At 50.8% G+C, this 23,695-nt stretch overlaps 1 protein-coding gene across 1 annotated transcript in view; it reads left to right on the forward strand.

Annotated features, from left to right (window-relative positions):
- PEBP4 (phosphatidylethanolamine binding protein 4) overlaps positions 1-17,529 on the forward strand; it is a 226,533-nt gene extending 209,004 nt beyond the window's left edge. The window contains exon 7 of the mRNA XM_065584534.1: positions 15,790-17,529. Within this exon, the coding sequence (XP_065440606.1) occupies positions 15,790-15,881 (92 nt within the window). The 3' untranslated portion in view covers positions 15,882-17,529. The remainder of the gene's footprint in view (positions 1-15,789) is intronic.
- Positions 17,530-23,695: the final 6,166 nt, after the last annotated feature.

The following is a 23,695-nucleotide window of genomic DNA, read 5'->3' on the forward strand; positions in this document are numbered from 1 at the left end:
TTTGTTCTATAGCATGTTAAAATTACATTAAAGCTCTGACGTCAGGTAATGGAAGCCAGAAAATGGAAATGGAAAGCTATTATCCAAGGCTCAGACAACCCCACTCTTCTTAAGAACTGCCGGGTAAGAGCCACGCCAGATCACCCATTGCTCTAATACTGAAGCCCAACAGAAGTTGTTAAGGTCAGCCTTAGCTCTCAGTTTTCCATCTAGTCTTGCTTTAAACCAGATCCTTCTTGTCATTTTAATATAGTATTTTTGTTGACTTAATAGAGCCCCATGTATCTATTGAATAAACATGAATTGCCAATATATTCCATCTGTTCATTGCTGTCAGAATTAGTAGAAGGATGGGATACCTAATCAAAGTGCCTTCTACTTGCAGACTGTTCATGATCGGATAGAAAGCTACATGCAGAGAACTGCTTTTAAGACTCGTCAGTAAGATGAAGCAGATTGGAATCCACACTTTCTTTCATCCAGTTATGGAAGAAACCATGTGCAAATAGTTTCTATGATACTAGTATTCAAGGGAAACTGACAAACATACTGTAGCAAACCCAAAGCCATCTAGGAGTTCAGTACTGTCACTCCTGCCATGTGCTTAGCCACTCGCAAGTTCAGGACAACAAGGGGGATAGAAGTCAGAGCCTCTTGCACCACAAGCAAACATCTCCTGCCACGTTAGTTAAATAAGACTCTCCATTAGTTGTTAGCAATATAGGATCTATGAAACACAGGGAAGCAGTTCTTGCTGCATCCAGTAGATGGCAATGGTACATTTATCTAATTATCAAAGATATTTCCAAGGCACCTACCATGCACTCAAATAGCAAAGTGATGAGCACCAGATAGCTAGATAGATAATCTTCTCAGACCAGTGGTTCTCAACCAGGGGTACCCCTGGAGCTATGCAGAAGTTCTCCTGAGGATACATCAACTCATCTAGATATTTGCTCAGTTTTACAACAGGCTACAGAAAAAGCACTAGCAAAATTAGTACAAACTAAAATTTCATACAGACACTGAGTTGTTTATACTGCTCTATATACCATACACTGAAATTTAAGTATAATATTTATATTCCAATTGATTTATTTTATAATTATATGGTAAAAATGAAAAAGTCAGCAATATTTCAGTAATAGTGTGGCTGGGACACTTTTGTATTTTTATGTCTGATTTTGTAAGCAAGTAGTTTTTAAGTGAGGTGAAACTTGTGGGTAGGCAAGACAAATCAGACTCCTGAAAGGGGTACAGTAGCCTGGAAAGTTTGAGAGTCACTGTCTTAGATTATAGGCTCTATGCAGCACAATCCATTAGAATACATATTTTAAATTCCTTATCCTTGTTACTAATAATCCCAGAGATCATTAATTTAGATACTATTTTATTGGTCCAACAAAGGGAAATACTTGAGCAGTACAGTCAGGAGAAGAAACGTCTCTCAGGTTGCAGCCAACACTAAGATGATAAAATAAAACATTGATTTTAGGCATAAACAGTTATTTGATTTTTCATCTGTTTGGAACATAAAAAGAGAAGCTAGCCATTGGCTTAAACAGCATGGCATGTGGATGAGCTCAGATTATTACAACTGAAGCACTTTAAAGCTCTAATGTATCTATTAACGGATTGTTTAGCTTTTGCAGTTCGGCTGATGGGAACAGTGAAACTAGGTTAGTCAGTTTCCCCTTCTGTTTCTATTAATTTTCACATCTCTGTGCACTAGCACAATACTGTTGGATCAGGGCTTCTAAATTTAAATTCCCTCCTAAAATGGGTCCATTGAAAATGAATGTAAAAGATCATGAAAACATTTCTCTTCCCTTAGCCATTGATAAAACTTTCCCCTCCCACACACACAGCCACCTTGCATTTTGAGCATAAAATAAGCAGGCAGTGCCCTTTCAATAAAACAGAGGCCTGACATCTTAATGGCAAGCCATTTGCTCCACATAGACTCAGAGGGGCTCAGACCTCCAGAAGAGGGCACTAAACTGCGACCTATGTATGTTTTTTCCTCCTTGTTCAAATCAATGGAAAATAGAAAGGAACAAAATTAAAATAGCAAAAGATAAAAGTAAAATAACTCGTTTTTTTTTTCCTCCATGAATGGGCAGTTAGAGAAGTTTACGGTTATACATAAGAATAGCAGTTATTGGTCAGAAGACAGATGCCAAGATAGCTGACTGAGAAGTAGTCTAGATATATCCTCCAGTATGCGGGTAGGTAAGTAAATGGATCTGTCAGTCATGTGCCTGGCAACCCTTACTAATGATCATTTGCATAAACATAGCACCATTCACTCAGAGATCAGAAAGCTCTTTACAAGGAGAAATTAAGTCTTGCAGCACAGTATCATGATCACCATTTCTCAGGTGGGGAAATTGAGGCACAGACAGAGTTAGGTGACTTGCCCAAGGTCACCCAGCAAGTCAGTGGTTGAGCTGGAGATAGACCCCAGAAGTCCTTTCAGTTTGTCCCTGGTCCCCCCATTAAACTCCAAAATCTGCCTGATGCCACAGACAGGTTGGTCTGCTTCCTGAAACTCTCATGACTGCCATCTCCTGGTGAGGCAACTGACCAGGTCACTTTGAGCTGCTGCCTTGCCATCAAAATCCCATGCATGAAGAGAGCATCCATCTCACATGCTGCCGCAGGCTGGAGAGTAGTTGTGACAGACAAGTCACTCCACTCCCTGTCCCAACATGAAAGTTATCCTGGGTCATTTAAATGCCTGGGCATGACTCCACAGATACAGGCTCACATGCTGTATGGACCCAATCCTCCTAAACAAATATAGCCACCATGTGGAAGTCTTCTCACAGCTTTACAAATCCCAGCTTGGGGCCTCACACGGGCTTCCATGTGCCAAATCTGGAGGAAGTGTAAAGCGGTGTAGCTTTGGCTCCAGTGAAGCTATGCCATAGTACACTAGCTGAGGGATGCAGCCCCATGTTTCTTACTGAAGATGGAAATACTGGGAGTACACAGTCTAGGAGGTACGTCAGGAATGTTGCTATGCAAAAGCCTTTCTCTCTCACTGGAAGCTCTCTCCAGCTTCACCCTGAGCTGAAAGGGTTACATCTATTTCATTTTCACTGATTAAAGATAATCTTTTGTGGTCTGTAGAATGTCAAACACACTCACCTAATCCACAACTTGGTCTAGCTTTGAACTGTTTGTTTAATATCTGATGCACGAATAGAGGGAAACTCCCTCTTTGCACTGGGGAATTTAGTGATCCAGTGAAACCAGTAAGCTGACAAGTAAACTCAGCCCCGGGACCGTGTTGCTAAAACCAGCGTATGACTTCGAGGGCATCTGGCGCTGCTGCTTTCACTCTGTGTCATGATCACAACTCACCCAGGCATCTCCTTCAAAATGGCGGTTGGCACAGAAGGCCAGAAGCACAAGAGTCCAATTGCTGGGCTTATCGTACATTTGCGTGTAGGCATGTATGTATACACTAGGACCGCCCTTGTTCACACAGATAACTGGCAGGCAAGATGGAGCTGGATTGAGAGCCTGAATCTGGATTCAAATATCCTCCAGTTTTTGATGTGTTTGGCCCTGGAGCTGTAGTTCAGGCCCCACGCTAGAGCAACTTGCAGGTTAACAAGTGAGGTTGATGTTGAGTCTTTCATTCTACCACCACCTGGGGCACTAGCAAGGAGCTCACAGATCATTTAGTCACAGAGTCTAAAAAATGACCTGAGAGCTCCTTGTATCTGCTATTACATTCTACTGAGCAATGGGGAAGGGATAGCTCAGTGGTTTGAGCATTGGCCTGCTAAACCCAGGGTTGTGAGTTCAATCCTTGAGGGGGCCATTTAGGGAGCTGGGGCAAAAATCTGTCTGGGAATTGGTCCTGCTTTGAGCAGGGGGTTGGACTAGATGACCTCCTGAGGTCCCTTCCAAACCTGATATTCTATGAATGGGGTAAAACCCTGGAGTTGAGTGGGTTTTATGGATTAGCAAACTGAGAATTTGTAAGCTCCTACTGTGCTTTGTAAAATAAGGGAGAAGCCCACAGCTGCCGAAACTACTGCAGTTAACAAGGGGACAAAAGTCTGAGCCCTTTACTCAGCGATTATTCAACCCTTACTCTTTAGGCCATACCTAAATATAGCACGTTTGTACAGTGTGGCCCCTCTGTGGCTGGTCCACAGATGAGAGCTGCCTGCTACTGTTCCCAGGGCATGAGGGGTTTAGCTCAAGTGGCAAGAGCTGGTGCTTTCCGTCCTGGGTTCAAATCCCATTAACAGTCGGGTGGGTATGTAAGATATGAATAAAAAGGAGAGGTTCCTCCACCATGTATGAGAAAGGGGGTGCTGCATTTCAACCTGTGAGTTTTCTCTGGATTATTTATTGGCTGGTGTGTGAGTTGTAAAGGGGCAACCCACCTGTTCTAATTCTGTGTGTTAGGGAGGGGGTATAATATTCTCTCTGATCACAGAGGGCATGTATCACAGCAGTGTGATCACTCAGGATTGCAGTGATTGTCTGTGATGGGCCCTGTTTGCACTGGGAAGCCGTGTGAGGTTCTTACTGGAGGGGATATGTCTGGAGTGCTTTGTGTTCGTCACATGTAATGTGAGTTGACATGATCAGCAGCTGAGAGGGAAGTAAAGGGAAAATCTGGATTATTATACACCAGTTTGCTCGGTGGTGGGTGGATGGACACAGCCCCTTTGCTCTCTGTTTGGTGTGTTCCATGGCTGAATTGTAGGACACAATGCTAGAAAGTGGTGAGTGGAAATAAGGTGTAAATTTTTAATGGTGAGAGCAATTAACCATTGGAACAATTTACCCGGGGTCGTGGTGGATTCTCCATCACTGACCATTTTTAAATCAAGACTGGATGCTCTTCTAAAGAATCTGCTCTAGGAATTGTTTGGGGCAGGTCTCTGGCCTGTTATAAGGCAAGTCAGACTAGATGATCACAATGGACCCTTTTGGCCTTGGAATCTGGGAGTGCCATTAACATCCACGGAAGCTGAGGGTGTTCGACACCTTGTAGGATCAGCTCCCTGATTTTCTCAAAACCACATACTTCTTCTTCCTCGTCAGGCCTTTTATTCACACAGACCTCTAGGCCTGATCATTGCACTTACTCTGTTAGGGATCAAGTATCAGAGGGGTAGCCATGTTAGTCTGAATCTGTAAAAAGCAACAGAGGGTCCTGTGGCACCTTTGAGACTAACAGAAGTACTGGGAGCATAAGCTTTCGTGGGTAAGAACCTCACTTCTTCAGATGCAAGTAATGGAAATGATTTCCATTACTTGCATCTGAAGAAGTGAGGTTCTTACCCACGAAAGCTTATGCTCCCAGTACTTCTGTTAGTCTCAAAGGTGCCACAGGACCCTCTGTTTCTGTTAGGGATGAATCATGCCAGGTGCTGCATGCCCTCGACTTCTGTGGTCGGGGTGTTGAGGGTGCTTTTAGTAGCAGGCATTCGGCACTCTGCCTAACCAGTTCCTTAGTGACAGTATTATGGGAGATGCTCTGCTTTGCGGCCTTCCCCCCCAATTTACTCAGGGCTAAGGAAGCTTGGGAGGGCAGTTATTCCAGGGATTATCAGTGTTTCCTGACCTAGGAGGAATTCTTAGGCAGCCGTGTCCCTTATTGGTGAGTGTGTGTGTCCGTTGTGAGTGGGATTTTCACAAGCACACCGTGCAGTCACTGCTAAAACTCCCATTGTCCTCACCTGAGCAGGGTTGGGCCAGCGCTGAGCAACTGGGCAAACACCCCAGCCTATGGAGGGTTCTTCTGAAGTGGGCTCTGCAGCTGCCCTCTGCCAGACATGACTCTTCTCTACTTCTTACTGGGCAGCACAAACAGATTCCCACTAGCGCCCGTGTGAAAAAATTCTGATTTTCACAAGTGTTCACCACGCTACCCCTTGGAGGAATTGCCCCAGAGGGGAACGTTGCAGAGAAACAGCAGATGTGAGTACCCAGAAGGGCAGCTTTCCCCCACGGCGCCCAGCGAACTGTCTCAGGCATGCTGTCAAAGCGCCATGTTCTTTGGGGGATATTTCTTTCACCCAGTGCTAGATTCATATCGCGGCTGTGCCAGTGACTCACAAGACAACATTGTGCAAGGCATTCCTTGGGGCTCGGTTCCACCCACCTGGAAAATCGGGTAGAACCAGGACCTGGATAAGAAGCAGAGGCTGCATCCCAGCCAGGCCACTCTGGGATAAATAACTCAGCCACAGCATCTGCACCGGAGCACAGCCTCCTGGGGGTTAAAATTCCACAGGGGGACCCCGAGCTTTTGGTCTCCTGGCAAAGCCTCAGTGAGAGAATAAAGACATTAAGGAGCTAGGCAAGTATAAAAGCTGCTTAATAACACTAATAATCATCATCTTAACTCTCGTGGGGCTGGGGCACCACGTGGCAGAGCTATGGTAGTGACCCACCTCCGCCTAAGGCCCTGTCTACATGGCAGTCCAGACAGCATGAGTCTGAACCATGTCTAAACAAGGTGCTCTCTAGCAGAGCGCTGCTGATGCTGGGCCCAGCCCAGACCCGCTGAAGTCAATCAGAGTCTTTCGATTGACTTTGGATCTGGCCCCTCTGCAGGACAGATGAAAAAGAACCACATTACAAGCTGCTGTCTCAACCTGTGCCCTAGACCCTGTTCTGGCAAACACAGTTAGAGTGACAGCAGCCATGGCCTCCCCTATTACTGGCTGGAGCTGTAAACGGGAAGCTGCCCTGATTGTACTGAATGACCCGAGGGTTCCCCTGGGCAGCAAGCGAGGAGACCTAGTTTGTGTCTGGCAAGCAGCTTCTTGCCCGGACTGCCGAGCCCTCAAGAAGATGGGCCACCTCTGGACATGTTTCTAGGGTATAGTAGGAATAGTTTTATGGTTAAAGTACAGGACAGGGGGTGTCCAGAGCTCTGAGTCCTACTCCTGACTCTGCCTACAACACTTTCTGAGACCTTGGGTGAGTCATTTAACCTCTCTGCTTCAGTTTCCTGTCTGTAAAATGGAAATAATGCCTACCGGGAAGAGGTGTTTTGAAGCCAAGTAATGAGCACTTTGAGCTCCTGGAATGGGAGGTGCTGTAAAAGCAGAGTGTCAGAAGGAAGTCCAGGAGCTTGCCCAGAACCCCAGACAGTGCAGAGAGCTGCAGTGAGACATCAAGAGCAGGAGACAGCACTGGTTTTGCAGCAGTTGCAGACCACTCCTCTACGTACCTCTTAGAAAGTGCTCAGCAACTCTAGTTCCATAAAAGCCCACAAACTGCAGCTGCGGCCCCTAAATCTTACGGAGCCAGCCCCAATTCCTCCAAGCCTCCAGATTCAGTCCTCACAATAGTCCCAATCCCATCCCTCCAGCCGAAGGACAGCAGCCGCAGCAAAAGGAGAAGGAACAAAAATCCCTACAAGCCAGCTCCTTCAAAGAGCTGAGCAGGAAGAAGTGGAGTTCCTCAATACCCTTCCAAAGTTTGGGCCAAACTTCTCAACTAACTTCCCAGTCGGAATTGCCACTCGGCAGATATTCCCTGCAAGTAATTGAACCGGTGCTGCAAATCCAGCACTTTTCAGCAGCATTATCCAAAGTGTAGAAGTCTCTGGGTGTTATTTAATGGTAAAAAGGACTCCCGCCTACCTCTGCTGGGACATCATTAATCTTTGCAGAAAAGCATCAGGTCTCCTATCACTGAGAACATCCCCGGTGATGAGGCAGATAAATTACAGAACGTAAACTGCCCTCTGAGCTCTGCTGATATCAGGAGGGAGTTTGAGTCCCACTTCCTGCAATGGTGCCAGCGCTGTGCACGTGAGACCTTCCATCAATGGCTGGAGAGAACTCACCTCCAGACCCTACGATCCAGGATTCGTAGTGACTGGTTCCCCCCTCAACTTACACCAGGTACATCGCTGACTTCAGCAGAGTCAGTCCAGATTTACACCAGGGTTCAGTGAGAACAGAAACAGGCACATTCAGATTTTCAGGAGGCCAGTCAGCCTGCGGGCTGCTTGGTCCTTAAGAGCACGTGGGAGACCTTATGTTCTGGTGGCAGCACGAGTCGGGAGCAAATAGAAACTTGCTCTGCTCACTAGCTCCCCTAGTGGCCAGTGATGAAGCAGGAACGGGATGTGAGGGGCGTGGTGCTATGAAAGTTCATTTTAAATAACCCAGTCCCGTGAGAGAGAGCACTGTCTAGCAGTTAGTCAGTGAAGCAGGCATCTGGCCCAGAAGCCCCAATTCCCAGTTCTGCCAGTGTGAGCACGGGCAAGTTGCTTCCGCTCCTTCATGCCTCAGTTTCTCCATCTGTACAACGGGGATAATGGGGCTGTTGTGAGAGGGAGTGTTTGTGGAGTGTTCTCAGCTCCTCGGACTGCAGCAAGCACTTAGATAAGGGCGAAACCCTATGATATAATCCTCCAGGAAATGAGCTTGAAAATGGACCAAAGGAAGCATGAAACCTCTTACTGTTCTGGAGAGGAGGGGGTCACGGCCCTTCTGACCCTCCCCACCCCCGATCTCAAACCATTCTCTCTCCTACCCCTGGCTGTTAATCAAGAGCTCTGGTGAATCACCAGCACCAAGCATTAGTGAATCAATTAGGCCATTCGGTGTCAGAGCAACAGAGTGGTTCAGGGACTGTCAAATATTTGCAGAGAGAAATCACTCTGCGTGCTGGGGGGCGGAGGAGTGAGGCGGTTTCACTGGGCTCCCGCTATAATATAATGTCTTCAGCTTAGCCAGCCAGCGTGGGGGTTAGCGGGGCAAGGGAGGGGCTGTTTTACTCTAGCTGCAGATAGTCTTGCTAGGCTCAAATATTTAAAAAAAAACCCAAACCAAACCAAACCCCCTACAAACCATCCTGGAAAGTCCAGTTCTGGACACTCAAGGGCTAGGGGTCACCTCAGGCATGGCAGGAAACTTGGCACCTGGGGTTAGGGGGTGGGGGTGGGGCTGGGGGGGCACATCTTAGGCACTTGTGGCTAGGGGGTGTCTCAGGCATGCAGGGTTGGAGGGGCATCTTGGCCCTCTGAGGCTGGTGCTGTCTCGAGCACCCAGAGCTGTGGTCATCCCAGGCACTGTGGGGGGGCGTGGGGGTGTGGGTAGCAGGGCTCAGGGAAATCCCGGGTTTGATTTCTGGTCTCAAAGCTATGATGTCAGCCTGTGAGAGCCATTTGCAGACTCACCCGAGCACACCTCTGCTTCCTGACCACTGAGATCTGTTGCCCATCAGGCAGTATGTGGTCGCAGAGCTGTTTCTCCGGACTTTTAGCCACCCAGCTCATTGCTGGGCAAGGTGGGATATACACGGTGCTTTCCCCGAGGACAACATGAGCCTCACCAAGGGACAGACCAATGTGGTCACAGGTGGGAAAGTAGGTCAGGAAAAACCCCTCTTCCTGCAATGCGCAGTGTGTGTCTGGGGCATGTGCCCACAGTGCTGTAATGTCCCTGTGCCTTTCTCTCGCTCCTTTCATCCAAGGCTCTAAGGGATTTATAAACATCAATTAAAGGTTCCCAACATCCTTAGGAAATGGGGAAGTATCTGAGTCTCAAGCTACCACTGAATAAAATGGGGATCAGACGGACGTACCTCCAGGACTTAAAGTGGTCTGACAAAAGTGGAGGGTAAGACAGCTTTGGTAAGACAGTGCTTCAAGTGCCACCCTTCAGCAAGCCAGCTCAAATAAAAATAAATTGTTTCCAGGTCCCTAACAGCCCTCCTCACACGCACACTTTAAACACTGTCTACCTCTTGGGTTTGCAAAGCACTTTCAAGTCCTCCCATGAAAGGCACTAGAGAAAGGCAAAGTATCGTTATTATGTGCATTATTATTGGTATTACAGTGATGCCTAGAGACTGCAGCTGAGATCAGGCCACCACTGTGCCAGGCTCTGTACAAACACATAGCAAGAGGCAGTCCCTGCTGAAGAGCTCACAGTCTAAATAGACAAGACAAAAGCAGGAGAAAGAAGAGAATCATTACCCCCACTTTACTTCTCAGGGAAATGAGGCCAGAGAGATTAACTGTTGTGCTCAAGGTCACAGTACCGGATGCTCCAATGTAGTGGATAGTTATGGAATAACCTACCTATAGAAGAAGTTTCTTCTGAACCCCCATCAGTTAGAGTTTGGTTTAAGCCCTGATGCAGGAGGGCTTGTATCCCTTTTTAAATGTTTTATTTAACAAGGGATGTTCTCAGCATGCAGATAAACATCTGATCCTGGTTTGAACCCCACTAAGCTCCTATCCTCTAGTAGCAGAGGGTTCCACAGGGATGCATTGTATCATAAAAGGATTTCCTGTTATCAGTTTTCAATTGGTTATATTACAGTGTCATTGAAAGTCCCTTTGCTATAGTATTATGAGGAATGATAGATAGGAGCCTTGATTTACCTTCTCTACACCACTTATTACCTAGATTGCAAACTTGCAGCAGCAGGCACCACCTTTTTGTTCTGTGTTTGTACAATGCCTAGCACAAGGGGGTCCTGGTCTGTGACTGGGGCTCCTCGGTGTTATCTCAGTACAAATAATTAATGGTCATAATAATATTTTGTTTGCCTCGATGATGATGACGTATCATTTGTACTGCAGGGGTGCCTAGAGGCCAGGCCTGCCATTGTGCTAGGTGCGGTACAAATGTATCACAGAGACAGTCCCTGCTCTGAAGAGCTTTCATGTCTCTTATAATTTCTCTCCTCTCAAAACTAAACAGTGCCAGACTTTGCAATCTTTCTTCAGACAGAAGTGGAGAGGGCAGGAACCAACAGTGTCTTAGAGCCTGAGGCCTGCCATGTCAGACAGGAGGTGATTTTTTTACCGACATAGTTATAGTAGTACAAGCCCTCGTGTAGATGCAGTTACACTGCTATAAAGGTACCTTATACCAGTATAGCTTCTTCCCCTTCCCATACGGGAAAAACTATTCTGGGATATAGCACCTGTATCCGGATGTAACTGTGTACATGCTAGGCTGGGCTGCTTTAAGGATGCTGGTGTAGTTAAAGCAGTACAACTTTCTAGTGTAGACAAGGCCTGAACTCCCCTGTGCTCCCTGGAGGGGGTCCCTGTGAGTCAGGAGCAAGGCAGATTGGTGGGAGAAGCTGGTGCTGACACTGACTGTGGGTAAACAGTCTCCATGCCCTTCAATCCATCCCGCGCTACCCTCCCATGCACATACAGATAAAAGGAAAGCAAGGCCAATGGGGATCTCGGCCGCAGCGCGTGGGGTATGCCAGCATGCAGCACAGCTTGTTCTCAGACTCATAGCCAGCTTCTTCTCCACGGCACGTACTGACGTGCAAGGCTCCTAGGCCTCTGCAACAAGCCAAACACAGAATCAGTTCCCATTTACACACAGGCTTGCTTCACACTGAGAGAACGCCCCGTTGGGGGGCAGCACAGGGAAAGGTGACTGAACTAGCACTGCACGCAGTGTGTGCCTCCACGCCCCATCAAGGCAGTGACCCATATGTTCCATGATCAACACTTCCTCAAGGCTAACCTAAATCTGACAGTCTCATGGAAAAAGGAAGGCTCTGACAGTAGAACAGGGGCTTTTTTGCTCTTGCCCAGCTGCAGAACCACAAAGCACTCAACTGCACAGTCCCTTCTCTAAGGCACTGACTCAACTCGAGTCAGTGGCCATGTGTGAGTCCTCCTACCGCTTGTGGCAGGAAAGGGGAGGGGCCTGAGTCAGGATGCAGCCCCCACTGCTCACTCGCTCTGGGCTGGAGCCATTGTCTGTGAGGCATACGATGAAGCAACACCACTTAGCTCAGCTGTTTTGCAAAAGCACCAGGGACGGTTGGCGTGAGATTTGAATTCAGCAAAGTGATGCCATCCTAACCCAGCATTAGAGAGGTGCACAAGGGGGTCGGGGCTCCTAATAGGCAGCAGGCTTCAGCTGAACCAAGGCCCAGCTTTATCTCGGTTTGTTGCAGTGGTATTTTCTCATTGCTTTAATTCAGAGTATCCCAGTACCAAGGTCAGAGGTTGCCATGTCAGGTACACACATGCAGTGTGACACAGCCGGCTTATACATTTTTGGCCTGTCATCAGCAGAGGCATCATGTTGTAGAGCAGAGTGAGGACAGTCCGTCGTTGTGGGGTGGATTCTGATCCCCTCATTCACACTGAATAGCCCTTCACTCCTCCAGCAGCCCCACTGACTGCAGGCTGGTGGAGCCAGCCTCTGTTCAGCATGAGTGAGGGGAGGGGAAGCTCTGGCTGTGATAAGACGAGACCGGGAATACTGTGTCCTTGCGCAGGCACCAAAGGAGGAGACCAACGAGCGAGAGGGGGTGCAAAGGTGAACCAGGAAATGGATAAAGGGACTAAGGAATTGAGTTGTGAGAAAGGATTAAGAGAGCGAAGGGCCAGATCACAAGCCCCGCTCCACTGGTGCCACTCTGAGGTAACTCTCCAGTGGAGTTGCTTCAGGCTGAATCGTGCCTTACAGGAAGTTCCCTGGAGAGAGGGTGGGTATTCTCTGCTGTAAATGGGAATGGGCTACGTTAGCAAGGGAATGAGGGTTAGTCTATACTCTACAAGTTTCACTGGCATAATTCCATCCCTTAGGAGTGGGATATTTTTACCAACCTAGTTATGCCAGTAAAGGCCCTACTACTAATGCAGTGACACTGGTATAAGGTGCTGTATACTGTAGAGTGAGCTTTGCTTTGCCAAACTGGATTAAGCTACACTCGCATAAGCACTTTTATACCAGTAAAACTGTGCCCACACTAGGGGGGTTTGCCACTTTAACAGTGGTTACACAAGACCTAAGGTACTTGACCACCCCCACATGAGGTAGGGCACTGCTATTGTCCCCATTGTGCAGATGGAAAACTGAGCACAGAGAAGTTAAGTGACTTGTCCAGAGTCATAGAGAGAATCTGTGACAGAGCCAGGACTCAAACCCAGGTTGCTAGAGTTACAGGCTAGTGACCACTCTTCCTCCCCACAAGTCTGCCTTTGCGGAGCACTTCTCAGACAAGGGTGCTCCCCTAAGGGCAGGGGACCTTGCCAGCCCTTGTTACACTGCTCAGAGTTCAGGGCACCTGGGCACATCCCAAAGATGGGGACATCTGGCCTCCCTGTTTTGTCATTTGCGTCAATGAGAGCAGTGTACCCGCTGGCCGAGCAAGGTGCCACTTTCTCCCCTGCCTCATGCTAATGCCTGGCTTTGGCCTAGGAGACGCTCCCCCTGCTGAGATCCCTGCCCAGCTCTCAGGCCCAGGGGGACGGGGAAGGCCGTGTAACACGTCACACCCTGTTTAATACACCTCCCAGCCTCTGAGTGCAGCTATAACATAGGTCATACAGGAGAGTCGGAGGGAACATGACTCCATCCCATTTTGGAACCTACAGGGATGAATCTTTGCCCACTACAGGAGAAATCACAATGGGACCTGTATGTGTTCGGTGCCTCCTGGGATGACCAGACAGCAAGTGTGAAAAATTGGGATGAGGGTGGGGGGTAATAGGAGCCTATATAAGAAAAAGACCCCAAAATCGGGACTGTCCCTATACAATCGGGACATCTGATCACCCTAGTGCCTTCTCCCCGTACAGGAGTCTCCAGCAAGAGATAGGGAAATCCCTGCCACCTCCGCACTGCCCCCCATCCCCCTGGCCAGGGAGAAGGGCATCCCTGCCACCCCCACCCAAGGGAAAAACGCACTCAGCACTCAGTCAGGACAGGGGTGTCCCGCCGCCCCCGGGCGTGGAAGGAATGCCCTCTCCCCACCCCCAGGCAGGGTGCTGTCAGTTCCTCAGTGTACATACCGGTCAGTGTCGCTTCCGCAAGCTGCTGGTCACAGCCCTGCTGGGGCTGCGTGCGGTTTCACTTCTTGTTTCTGAGGAAAATCACTCCCGTCCTGGTTCCTGTGTGAGCAGGATCATTTCCTCTGGCCAGCCGCGTTGACCTCTGATCCCGGCTTATGGGGACAGGAGTCACATTGCCTGCATTGGCCCCTGCTTGGCCCAGCCCGGGGCACTATGGGAGAGTGGCTTAGATTTTCCCAGAATGCACTGGGCAACTGGGCAGGTGCAGGCAGTGCATCACACTGGTCACGTGGCTGCACCGGGATGCTGAAAGCGCTGAACCCTGTAACTTTGTTATAGCTTCACCTCCCCTGGGTCTATCTGGCAGAGATGGGATCCAAGCATATCTGTGGTGGGGAGATCAGAAAGGAGGGACCAAGAAGCTCTCAAAATACCCCAGAGGCTTTGCAGCCAAGACGCACAGTGTGCTGCGGGGGTTAATGGCATTGCCTGCTTAATGCAGCCCCCAGTCTCATTCAAGGGAATGGGGCCTGGGAAGCTCCCTCGTTCTCCCCCACAGGCTGCATCTCGGCTCAGTGGCTGGGGATTTCCACAGCATCTCGGGGTGGGCTTGTAGGAAGCCGTGGGAAGGTCTGCTCCAAAGGTCATCAGGAAGCAGAAGGGGGCGGAGGAGGAGGAAGATGAAAGGAACAAACAGCATTTACAACAAACAAAACCCAAGGGTGACTGTAGCAGCCCGGAAAAATGCGCGAGAGCATCAGACCTCTTCCGGCACAGGTTTGGAACAGGGCTCAGGGAAGCTTTGGGGTCACCTAAGCATGCTGGCATGTGCCACGGTCCAGCAGAGGCTGGGTCTCGCTGGCAGTGTCTCTCTCTCTCTCTGACTCTGCCTCTCTCCTGGCAGGATGTGGTCTGTATCATGCAGGTCAGAAAAATAAACAGCAAATCTCTGTGCAGCACGTTAGAACAAGCCTACTCCCCAGCCCTGTCCTGGAGCTGCGCAGCTGGCACAGAGGAGAATCACACCTGCTCTCTGCAGGCTGGCCTGCCCCATGTGGTGCTTGCAGCAGCTGACGCAGACATGGAATGCTTGTCAAATGCGTTGAGCAAGATCCTCAGCTGGTGTAAACGGGCACCACTCCATTGAAGTCCATGCTGAGGAGCTGTCTCTTTATGCCCAGGAGCTTTCCACAGTCTGTTACCCTAGCTGCGCATGAGGCTTGTCACCACTCAGCCCACACTGGTTCAGCGTGAATCCTCACCATGCTAGTGTAGACTAGAAACGCAGGAGGTGCGGTTCCTCCTCCCAGCACAATCCCACAGGGCTCCAGCCCACCTTTCAGTGAGCAGTCTGGACGACGGTCCCTTACACACTCTATCCCGTGGGGCAGCTGTCTGGAAAGTCCCTTACCTTCATGCTCAACGCCGGTCATTGTAGCAAGCATTCCGCCTGTGAGATCAATGTGTGCCTGTGCAAACTACCAGCTCAGAGGAGATGAAACAGAAAGGACAAATTTGAGGAGAGCTAGAGGCTAAGAAGGGACTGGGCCTCTCTCCCCTAGAGCCTACCTCTCCAGGTCAGGGCTGGAGCAGCTGGAATTTGCACTGGTATGGCAGGCTCCCTGTGCCAGGCCCATTCCAGGGTTGAACAGCGACCATTGGTACCCAGGATGGCGGTCCAGTGGGAAACTCCTTAGTGGAGAGGAGGAAGAAAGGGGACAAGTGGAAATGCCGGCAGACAGAATAGTGACCAACTCAGGAGCTGCTTTGAGGCTTTCAGTGGGTGGCCCCAACAGCCAAGTGAGACTCTGTCGGCTCAGAGGGCCAGTTCTGCCCTTGGTTGATTGCCCTGGGGCTCCAGATGGCAGGCCGCAGTGCTGAGTGTATGCCCAGCCCCATTACAAGCATGAACATCTCTCTCTTTCTGGTGCATGTAGTTGAAGCTGCTGGTCAGAACAGCCCTCAGAGCTTGACTTTCGCTCACCTTTTTGGTCTCTTTCCAGGTTCCTGGCCAATGGAGCGTTTCGTTGAGCAGTTTCGGCTTGGATCCCCCGTGGCTTCGACCCAGTTCCTCACTCAACATCACAGTGACTAGAGGCAGCGTCGCCGTCTGAGGCCAGCCCCAGAACTTCCCCTCGGACGAGCATCGCTCCTCTTGGCTTTGTGTTGTTTGCATTTCCCCGTCGGATCGCGAGGCTCTGCAAATGTCGCACTCAGCCTCTGCCCTCTAGAAAGTGAATTGCTACAAATGCTTATACCCATTCCGTTATTTCCTCGTCTGCTTCCATTCAGTACCTTGGTCACTGCTGGGGCCAGCCCGGCGCCATCCACTGGAGCAAGTCATAGTTCCACCAGTCTGCACAGTGCTCAGCTTTTGACCCTGGCCAACGCCACCATAGAGAATCAGCCCCCCACACACACCCTTTCACCTGCCTGCACTGCAGCTAGAGCCCTGCTGGTTTTTCCAGTCCCCCTGCAGAGGTGACATGTGGTATTTTGCACTTCCGGAAGCTGTCTTGGAGCCTGATTTATCCCTCCAGTGATGCAGGTTCCAGCACAGGGCCGTGAGGAAGCAGCTTTCGCCTTCCCTATTCAGGGGCTGCAAGGGCCAGTGCAACCTTGGGCTCGAGGGTATTGCCTGGGGAGTGATGCCTGCCCTCTGGCCCCTTTGCACCAGCCTTGCCTTCGACATGCTAAGACTGTCCTCACCCATGTAGCTAGAAACCCACCCCAAAAATCCAGCTGGGATTTTCTCAGCTAGGGTGTGTCCCTCTGGTTTCAGCCTGGTGTAAAGTTCCACCACTGGCTCGCACAGCAGCAGCCGCCACAGCCGCAGGTATGAGGGGGAGATGCTGAGTCTCTTGAAGAGACCAATGGCCTCCAGTCTGGTCCCCGGGTGGCGGTGAGCAGAGAGAAGGTCATCCGCTTGGAGAACCAGATTCTGATCTCACTTGCAGCCATCTAAGGAGTGGACCCAGTCAAACCAATGGAATTACACCAGTGTTTGTGAGAGCAGAATCAAGCACGGCCCCCTAGGGCAGCCCAGAGGATTCAGGGGGCCTGGGGCAAAGCGGGGGAGCTGCGGCGCTTGTACTCACCCAGAAGTGGTCCGGGTCTTCGGCGGCATTTCGGCGGCGGGGGCCCTTCAGTCGCTCCACGTCTTCGGCAACACTGAAGGGCCCCCTGCCGCCGAAGACCCGGACCGCCGCCGGGCCAGGGCTCACGGGGCCCCTGCAGGGCCTGGGGCAAATTGCCCCACTTGCCCCCCCCCCCTCTGGGCGGCCCTGCAGGCCTCCCCCGTCGCCCCCCCCGTAGCAGGAGCCTTTCCAGTGGCTGTACTGAAGACAGGCCTTCGCAGTGACCATCCAGATTTAACCCTTCCTCAAGTCCCATGCTCCGTGGTCACCTCCCACTTCCCCAAGCAAGCATCGTGAACTCGGCACAGCTGTGTACCAGATGTTGTGTCTAGTACTGAAGTGACAAAGAAATGGTCAGAGCTGGGTCCTCCTGGCTTTGTCACTGACAGGCTCCAAGCTGTGTGGTTTGGGAATCCCACTGGGACATAGTAGCCGAATCCTGCCCTCCAACTTGTTTCTTCCTTTCTGGCCTAGACTCAGTGTAGCATTTCCTGCCTCTGTGTGTGGGAGTGGGGTTTTCATTTGGTTTTGTTTTGTCTGTGCTTTTTTTTCTTTAATACCTGTTCCTTATTGCAGCAATCAGAATAAAACGTGCCATTGAACATGGTTTGCGTTAACATTTACCCTGTGGGGTCTCTTTCCCACAGGATCTGCCTGTGCATTTCTAAAGCAGCCAGCACTCCAGTATTTAGGCACCAACATAGGCTCAGCACTCAGTTGTGTCGGAGGGAGTGTGGTCTAGTGGTTGGAGCTGCAGGTAGGAATTGGCTGTCCTAGGTTCTATTCCTAGCTCCAAGAGGGAGCATGAGGTAGTGATTAGAGCTGGAGATAGGAATCAGGACTCTTGGGTTCTACTCCCTTCTCCACCACTGACTCACGCTCCGCATGACTCTGTTTGCCTCTCTGCACCTCAGTGTCCCCATCTGAAAAAATTAAGGCTAGTGATGCTGACCTACCACCCAAGGAGGTCACAGAGCTTAGCGAGGTTGTAAAGCAATTGGAGAACCTCCTATGAAAGACAGGATTACTCCCGGGGTGTTTTCACAACTATGGGCTGGGTTGGAGGGAAATGCCCTTGAGTTCAGGGCAGGTATAAAAAGGCAGTGATGAGATTGGCAGACAGATTTGCAAGAGAGCTCAGCATGTCAGGTACACGTTGGATGCTGAGCTCTGTTGAAACTCTGGCCCTTATGTAGGAGCCTAAATGAGAGCTGAGATTTACTGCAAACCTGGTTCCAATAGTGGGCGCTGAGCACTTGGAAACCTCTGTTGAATATCTGATCCATAATAGCACATACAGTGCTCTACATTGCCAAAGCATCATGCACACATGTACTAGGCTACAGAATAATCTCCCAGGAGAAATACTGGGGGGCACGTCGCTTGGCTCCAGAGAATGCAGAGCAGGGAACAAGCCGCACCAGGCCCCACAGTGGGGATGAACAAGTTGTGACCTCACGGGTCTTTTTCCATCTCTGATTCCATGATGATTCTGCAGCTCTGATCCAATCTCCTCTAGCTTCAAAGGGGAACATGCAGTGCTAGCATTTTCACTTCCTACTGTCTCCCAGGCTAGCCATCCGTAGCAGCTGTAATCTGAACCCACAACCACCTCAATCAGAGTCCACCTCACCAGACACAAACATCCCCACAGGCTCCTTCCTCTGTGCTCCTCTGAGGTGCTGTGTCGTCCCTGGCTCCCTTTCCCCTGAGGCTACTCTGCTGCCCTGTGCTCCGGCATGCACCCTGAGCATATACCACATGCTCATTTGCTCACCACCTAGAATAGAATTTGGTTTCATGGACCAAGGTGCCTTTTGGAGTTTAGGTGATGGGGTGAGCTAAATGCTGGGGTGTGTTGACTGTGCAGGCCAACCCAGCAATGACACACCCGGCAATGGCTGATGCTCAAGGTATCAGAACCTGGGTGAGTCTGACTCAATGCTACTGCCAGGAAGGAAGTGGATAGGTCACAGAGGCCATGTCTTGCTCTTTTCACAGTGCCCGTGGGCTCTTAAGCCTCCATTCAGGGAGCCTGCAGAGAGGCACTTGGGAGACAGCTGAAGGACAGCCCCTGGCGCAGGGCAGCACCCCCACCACGACAGCTTCATGGAGTCAGGACAGAGGGTTAGCGCTAGTTCTGGTGCAGTCCTTGAATCCCTGCTCCCAAGACAGTGACAATGCCACCCATCGTGCCACCGTGCTGTCTGCTTGGCTTGCGGTTCATTGATTCCATCTACCGCCGCTCGGTGATCCCACCACCAGGTTATTCAGCAAGTCCCAGTGCCGAGGGGACACAGCCCGTGCAGGGCCCCAGGAAACCCTGACCCTTAGATAAAGGAAAGCCTTGAGTGACATCAATCACCGTATCTGCCATAAGGGGCCTGCTTACTTCTCTGCTGGCTCTTGGAGGTAACCTTGAATTCTCCTTTCAGGAGAGCAGAAAAACCAGGTCCTGGAATGGCAGAGGTGGCTGACTGAAGAAGGGGAAGAGTTTAAAGTGAACAAGGACCATAAAGAAGATGATGCAGAGGAGAGGGACATCAGATGCTCCCACAGTGCGAGGAGATCTGTCGGTCCATAGAGAAACCAGCTGTCACCAGAGATGTGTGTGAATGAAGCATGCTTCCATCAGATCATCCTCCCCACTGAACATCCCGAGACATCAAATCTGACATCTCCACCTTGGCCTGCAAGAGCGTCTTTCTTGGCAGGACCCACTTCCACACCAGTTATGTGGCAGACCCAAAGCTAGTCTGGATTCCAGTTTCCAGGCTCCATAACCACCTGATTATTTTTTGACATTACTAGACTTGCTTTCAGTATAACTCTGTTTTGTGTGGTTGCAAATGTCAGCTTTTTGGTCCCAAGAAAGCCACAAAACGTGTTTTCTTTCCTCTCAGGCGTAGTTTCACTCTTCAGCTGAAGTTGTGAAATTATTAAGGGTTGTGTCTAGGGCAGAGAGCCAGAGCAGGGAAGTTGTGCACCCACGCCAAACCGAACTCAGAGCCGTTCACCTGGGGCAGCGCTGGCATGAGGAAAACATCTGCCACATGGTCTCCAGCTGCAGCTGGAGGGGAGGTTCTCTGTCACAACAGTGTCCCTGCAGTCAGTAGTGCAGAGAAGGAGTGCTGCCACGTAAGAACTCTGTCAATTGGCATCTAGCAGGACAGATGTGCACAACCTTGAGACTGTGAGCTCTTTTGGGCAGGAGGTGTCTTTTGCTGTACATCAGCACAAGGCCCAGCACAAGAGGGCCCCGATCTCAGCTGGGGCCTCAAGACACTGCTGTAAAACACATAACACAATCACATTTGCCCCCCTTCCTGCTGGCCTCATAAAGACTCAACGTCTGATGTTCTGTTTGTCAGGTTTAAAGCACCTTGGTGGGACAGCAAGGGGGACCCTTGCCCTGTCACACTCGGGTTATGTGGACACTGCTATCACAGGGGGCAATTGCAGATCCACCCAACTAGCTTTCATCTGGCTAGCTCAGGTGCCGGAGCCCTGAAGCCACTGGAGCATGTGCTTCAGTGCCGGCTAGCCCTGCAAGTAATTACCAGAGTTCCAGGGGGGCCTGTACAACCTGTGCTGGAATCCACACTGCTGCGGCTTCCCAGCTCCAGGACCCAAGCTAGCTAGATGAAAGCTAGCTTAGGTATGTCTACATCCCTTCATCACACCCTGGGCTAGGAGCACAGACGTGCCCTCTGTGCTGCACCCTGCACGTGCCTTTGCTCTCCGCGCCACTTTGTCTGGCACCAGCGCTAGGCTTTCTTTACAAGGAAAACTGAAATTAAAGCAATAAATCAGAATGGCTGCACCCACTGGCCACTTAGCCCACTTCCCCTTTAATCATCCCTTTAATTAATTAGTCTTTCATGTGAGACTTCCCTTTATTTAAGGCCCAGATTTCCCTCTCTCCTGGGTCCCTTCCCTTGCATCATCTCTTTGGCAATCTTTGTAGTAATAATTTAGAAATGTGTTATGATAAAATAATCAGCTGATCACACCGCCACCCTCCTCTGGCACCTTCGGTCACAGGATCACAACACGCTTTACTGTCATTAATCAACTGGGCCCCACAAGCTTCTTGCCACGTGAGAATCTATTATCCCCTACCCAGCCACTTTACAGATGGGGAAACTGAGGCACGGAATGGGGAAGTGACTTGCTCAAGGTGGCACAACAAGGCAAGGGTAAAGCTAGAAATAGACCCTAGGGAGGAATTCTGGCCCCATGGGAATTAATGGCAAAACTCCCATTGACTTCAACAGGGCTAGGACTTCACCTCAGGTCTGCTAACTCCCAATCCCATGCTTTAGCCACTAGATTATCCCAGCCAGGCTCCTGGTCTTTTCCAAAGCTCTCATGCCAGCATCCTGACTTTGCTCTGTTCAGTGCTGCCACGCTTGGCTCTGTGAACGTGTCTTAGAGATGAGGGGGCCAGTGCAAAGACAGCACAGTGTGATGGGTTTGGTCACAGATACCCCCTTGGGACTGTCACCTGACGTGCTGAGATTTCCTCTGAGCCCATTTTCCCTGCCATCTTGGGACTCCAGAACCCTGCCTTGTTAGTTCCAGCAGACATCTTAGGTGGAAACTAGGGGTTTTCTCATGACTGGCAGCCCCCTTTGTTCTGTTCCACCCCCTTTTATAGCTTTGGCACAAGGCGGGAATCTTTTGTCTCTCTGGGTCCCCACCCCTCCTTCTAAATGGAAAAGTACCAGATTTAAGATGGATTCCAGTATCGGGTGACATGATCACATGTCCTGTGAGACCCCAACCTCCATTCTTCCTGGCCTGGCCCACCCGTACACAGGAAGGATTGCAAGTAAACAGAGCCATTTACAACCAATTGTCCTAGTCAATGGGAGCCATCAAGATCCTATGCCACCATTAATGGCCCATACTTTGCACAGTTATAATAGGACCTCAGAGTTATACTTCATATTTCTAGCTTCAGATACAAGAATGATACATACATACAAATAGGAGAATATATTCAGTAGGTTATAGCCTGTACCTGACAAGAGACCTTTTGCATAAAGCCCATTCCAGTTACATCATATTCACACTCATAAGCATATTTTCATAAAACATATGGAGTGCAACATCACACACGGTTCCCAGCCTCGAAGCAAGAACAAGGGCAAGTGAGAGTCATTCTCCACTGGTTCCATTCCCTCCACTTCCTATGCCTGCCCGTCTGCAGCTCTGCACCGGCAGCCTGCCTGACTTTCACTAGCAATACGGAGAATAAAACCTGGATGGGATTTTCCCTTCAGCAGGAAATGTCTCTGTTTACCTACTGGAGTATGTCGGCTGAATCACCCTAATTCCCAGCCCTGGCCTGCAGCCTGTGCTGCATACGGACGTGCCCCATTCCAATGCCACTTCCTTCAGACAAGGCTCCAGGATGGGCGTCACACCTGCGACCCGTCAGTGGGGCCTGACGAGCCCTGCCTGGAGCTCTCCTTCACCCATCACGTTTCCTCGGTCTCTCGTTCTCTCCCCAGTGCTGCCTGGGCCCATCAACACTCAAGGAAAATGTGATGGGGGACAGTGCGTGATGAGTTTGTGGGGCAGTGATTAAAGCCGGGGGCCAGGCACCCGCATTCCTCCTGAGAGTGTCATCTCGAGCATAGGTTGGGGTTCTATCCCTGGCCCTGGCAGGGAGTGGTTAGAGTAGGGGCCTGGGAGTCAGTCAGCACTCACAGGGCACATCTACATTGCAATAAAAAGACGGCGGCAGAGTCTCGGAGCCAATTGCAGGGGGTTAGACTAGATGACCCTTGCGGTCTCTTCTGAATCTATGACTTGGGCTGAGGGTCTGTGGATTGCATTGTAGACATTCGGGCTCGGGCTGGACCCCGGATTCTGAGACCCAACATCCTCATGGAGTTTCAGAGCCTGGGCTCCACCCCGAGCCCAAATGTCTGCAGTGCAATTTCATAGCCCCACAGCCCAAGCCTGGTGACGGGGGCAGCAGGTTTGTATAATTTTTGGTGGTGCCCAGAACGGGTCCAAGTCCCTCCCCCCCAACACACCTGCATATTGGTGCACATAACAAAATTAATGGGGTGGGGCCAAAGGGTTTGGGGTATGGGAGGGGCTCAGGGCTGGGGCAGAGGGTTGGGGTGCGGGCGTGAGGACTGTGGGGTGGGGCCGGGGATGAGAGGTTCATGGTGCAGGAGGGGACTCAGGGTGGGGCAGAGGGTTGGGGTGCAGGGGGTGAGGGCTCTGGCTGGGGATGCAGGTTCTGGGGTGGGGCAGGGCTGGGGATGAGGAGTTTGGGGTGCAGGCAGGCTGCCCCGGGGCTGGGGCCAGAGAGGAGGACTCCACAGTCCCCCCAGCCCTCTCCCCGCCAGCAGCAAACTCACCTGGCACCATCACTGCACGTGCTCCTAGGGGCCGGCCCCCTCTCAGGTCCAGGAAGCCCCCTCGCCTCCCCTGTGGTGGGTGCCGGGGTGGGGGGCTGCCATCACAGGTGCACCTCCTCCCTCCACAGGGGGTGGCAGGCGGGGCCGGGAGGACGCCCCGGGGGAGGCACGTGGGGGTGGCAGGCAGGGCTGGGGGACTCTCCAGGGGAGGTGTACGGAGCAGCAGGTGGGGCCAGGAAAGAGACCCGGGCCCGAACATTGGTGGAGCCGGGCTCCCATGCCCTGAATTTGCTGGAGCATGGGCACCACGGGCCCATATAACTCACGGCCTCTGCCTGGCAAGCCCAAGTCAGCTGACCCCAGCCAGCCACCGCTATGTCACAGGTCTT

This window comes from Chrysemys picta, chromosome 2 (assembly GCF_011386835.1).
Source record: "Chrysemys picta bellii isolate R12L10 chromosome 2, ASM1138683v2, whole genome shotgun sequence".
NCBI classification, from domain to species: Eukaryota; Metazoa; Chordata; order Testudines; family Emydidae; genus Chrysemys; species Chrysemys picta.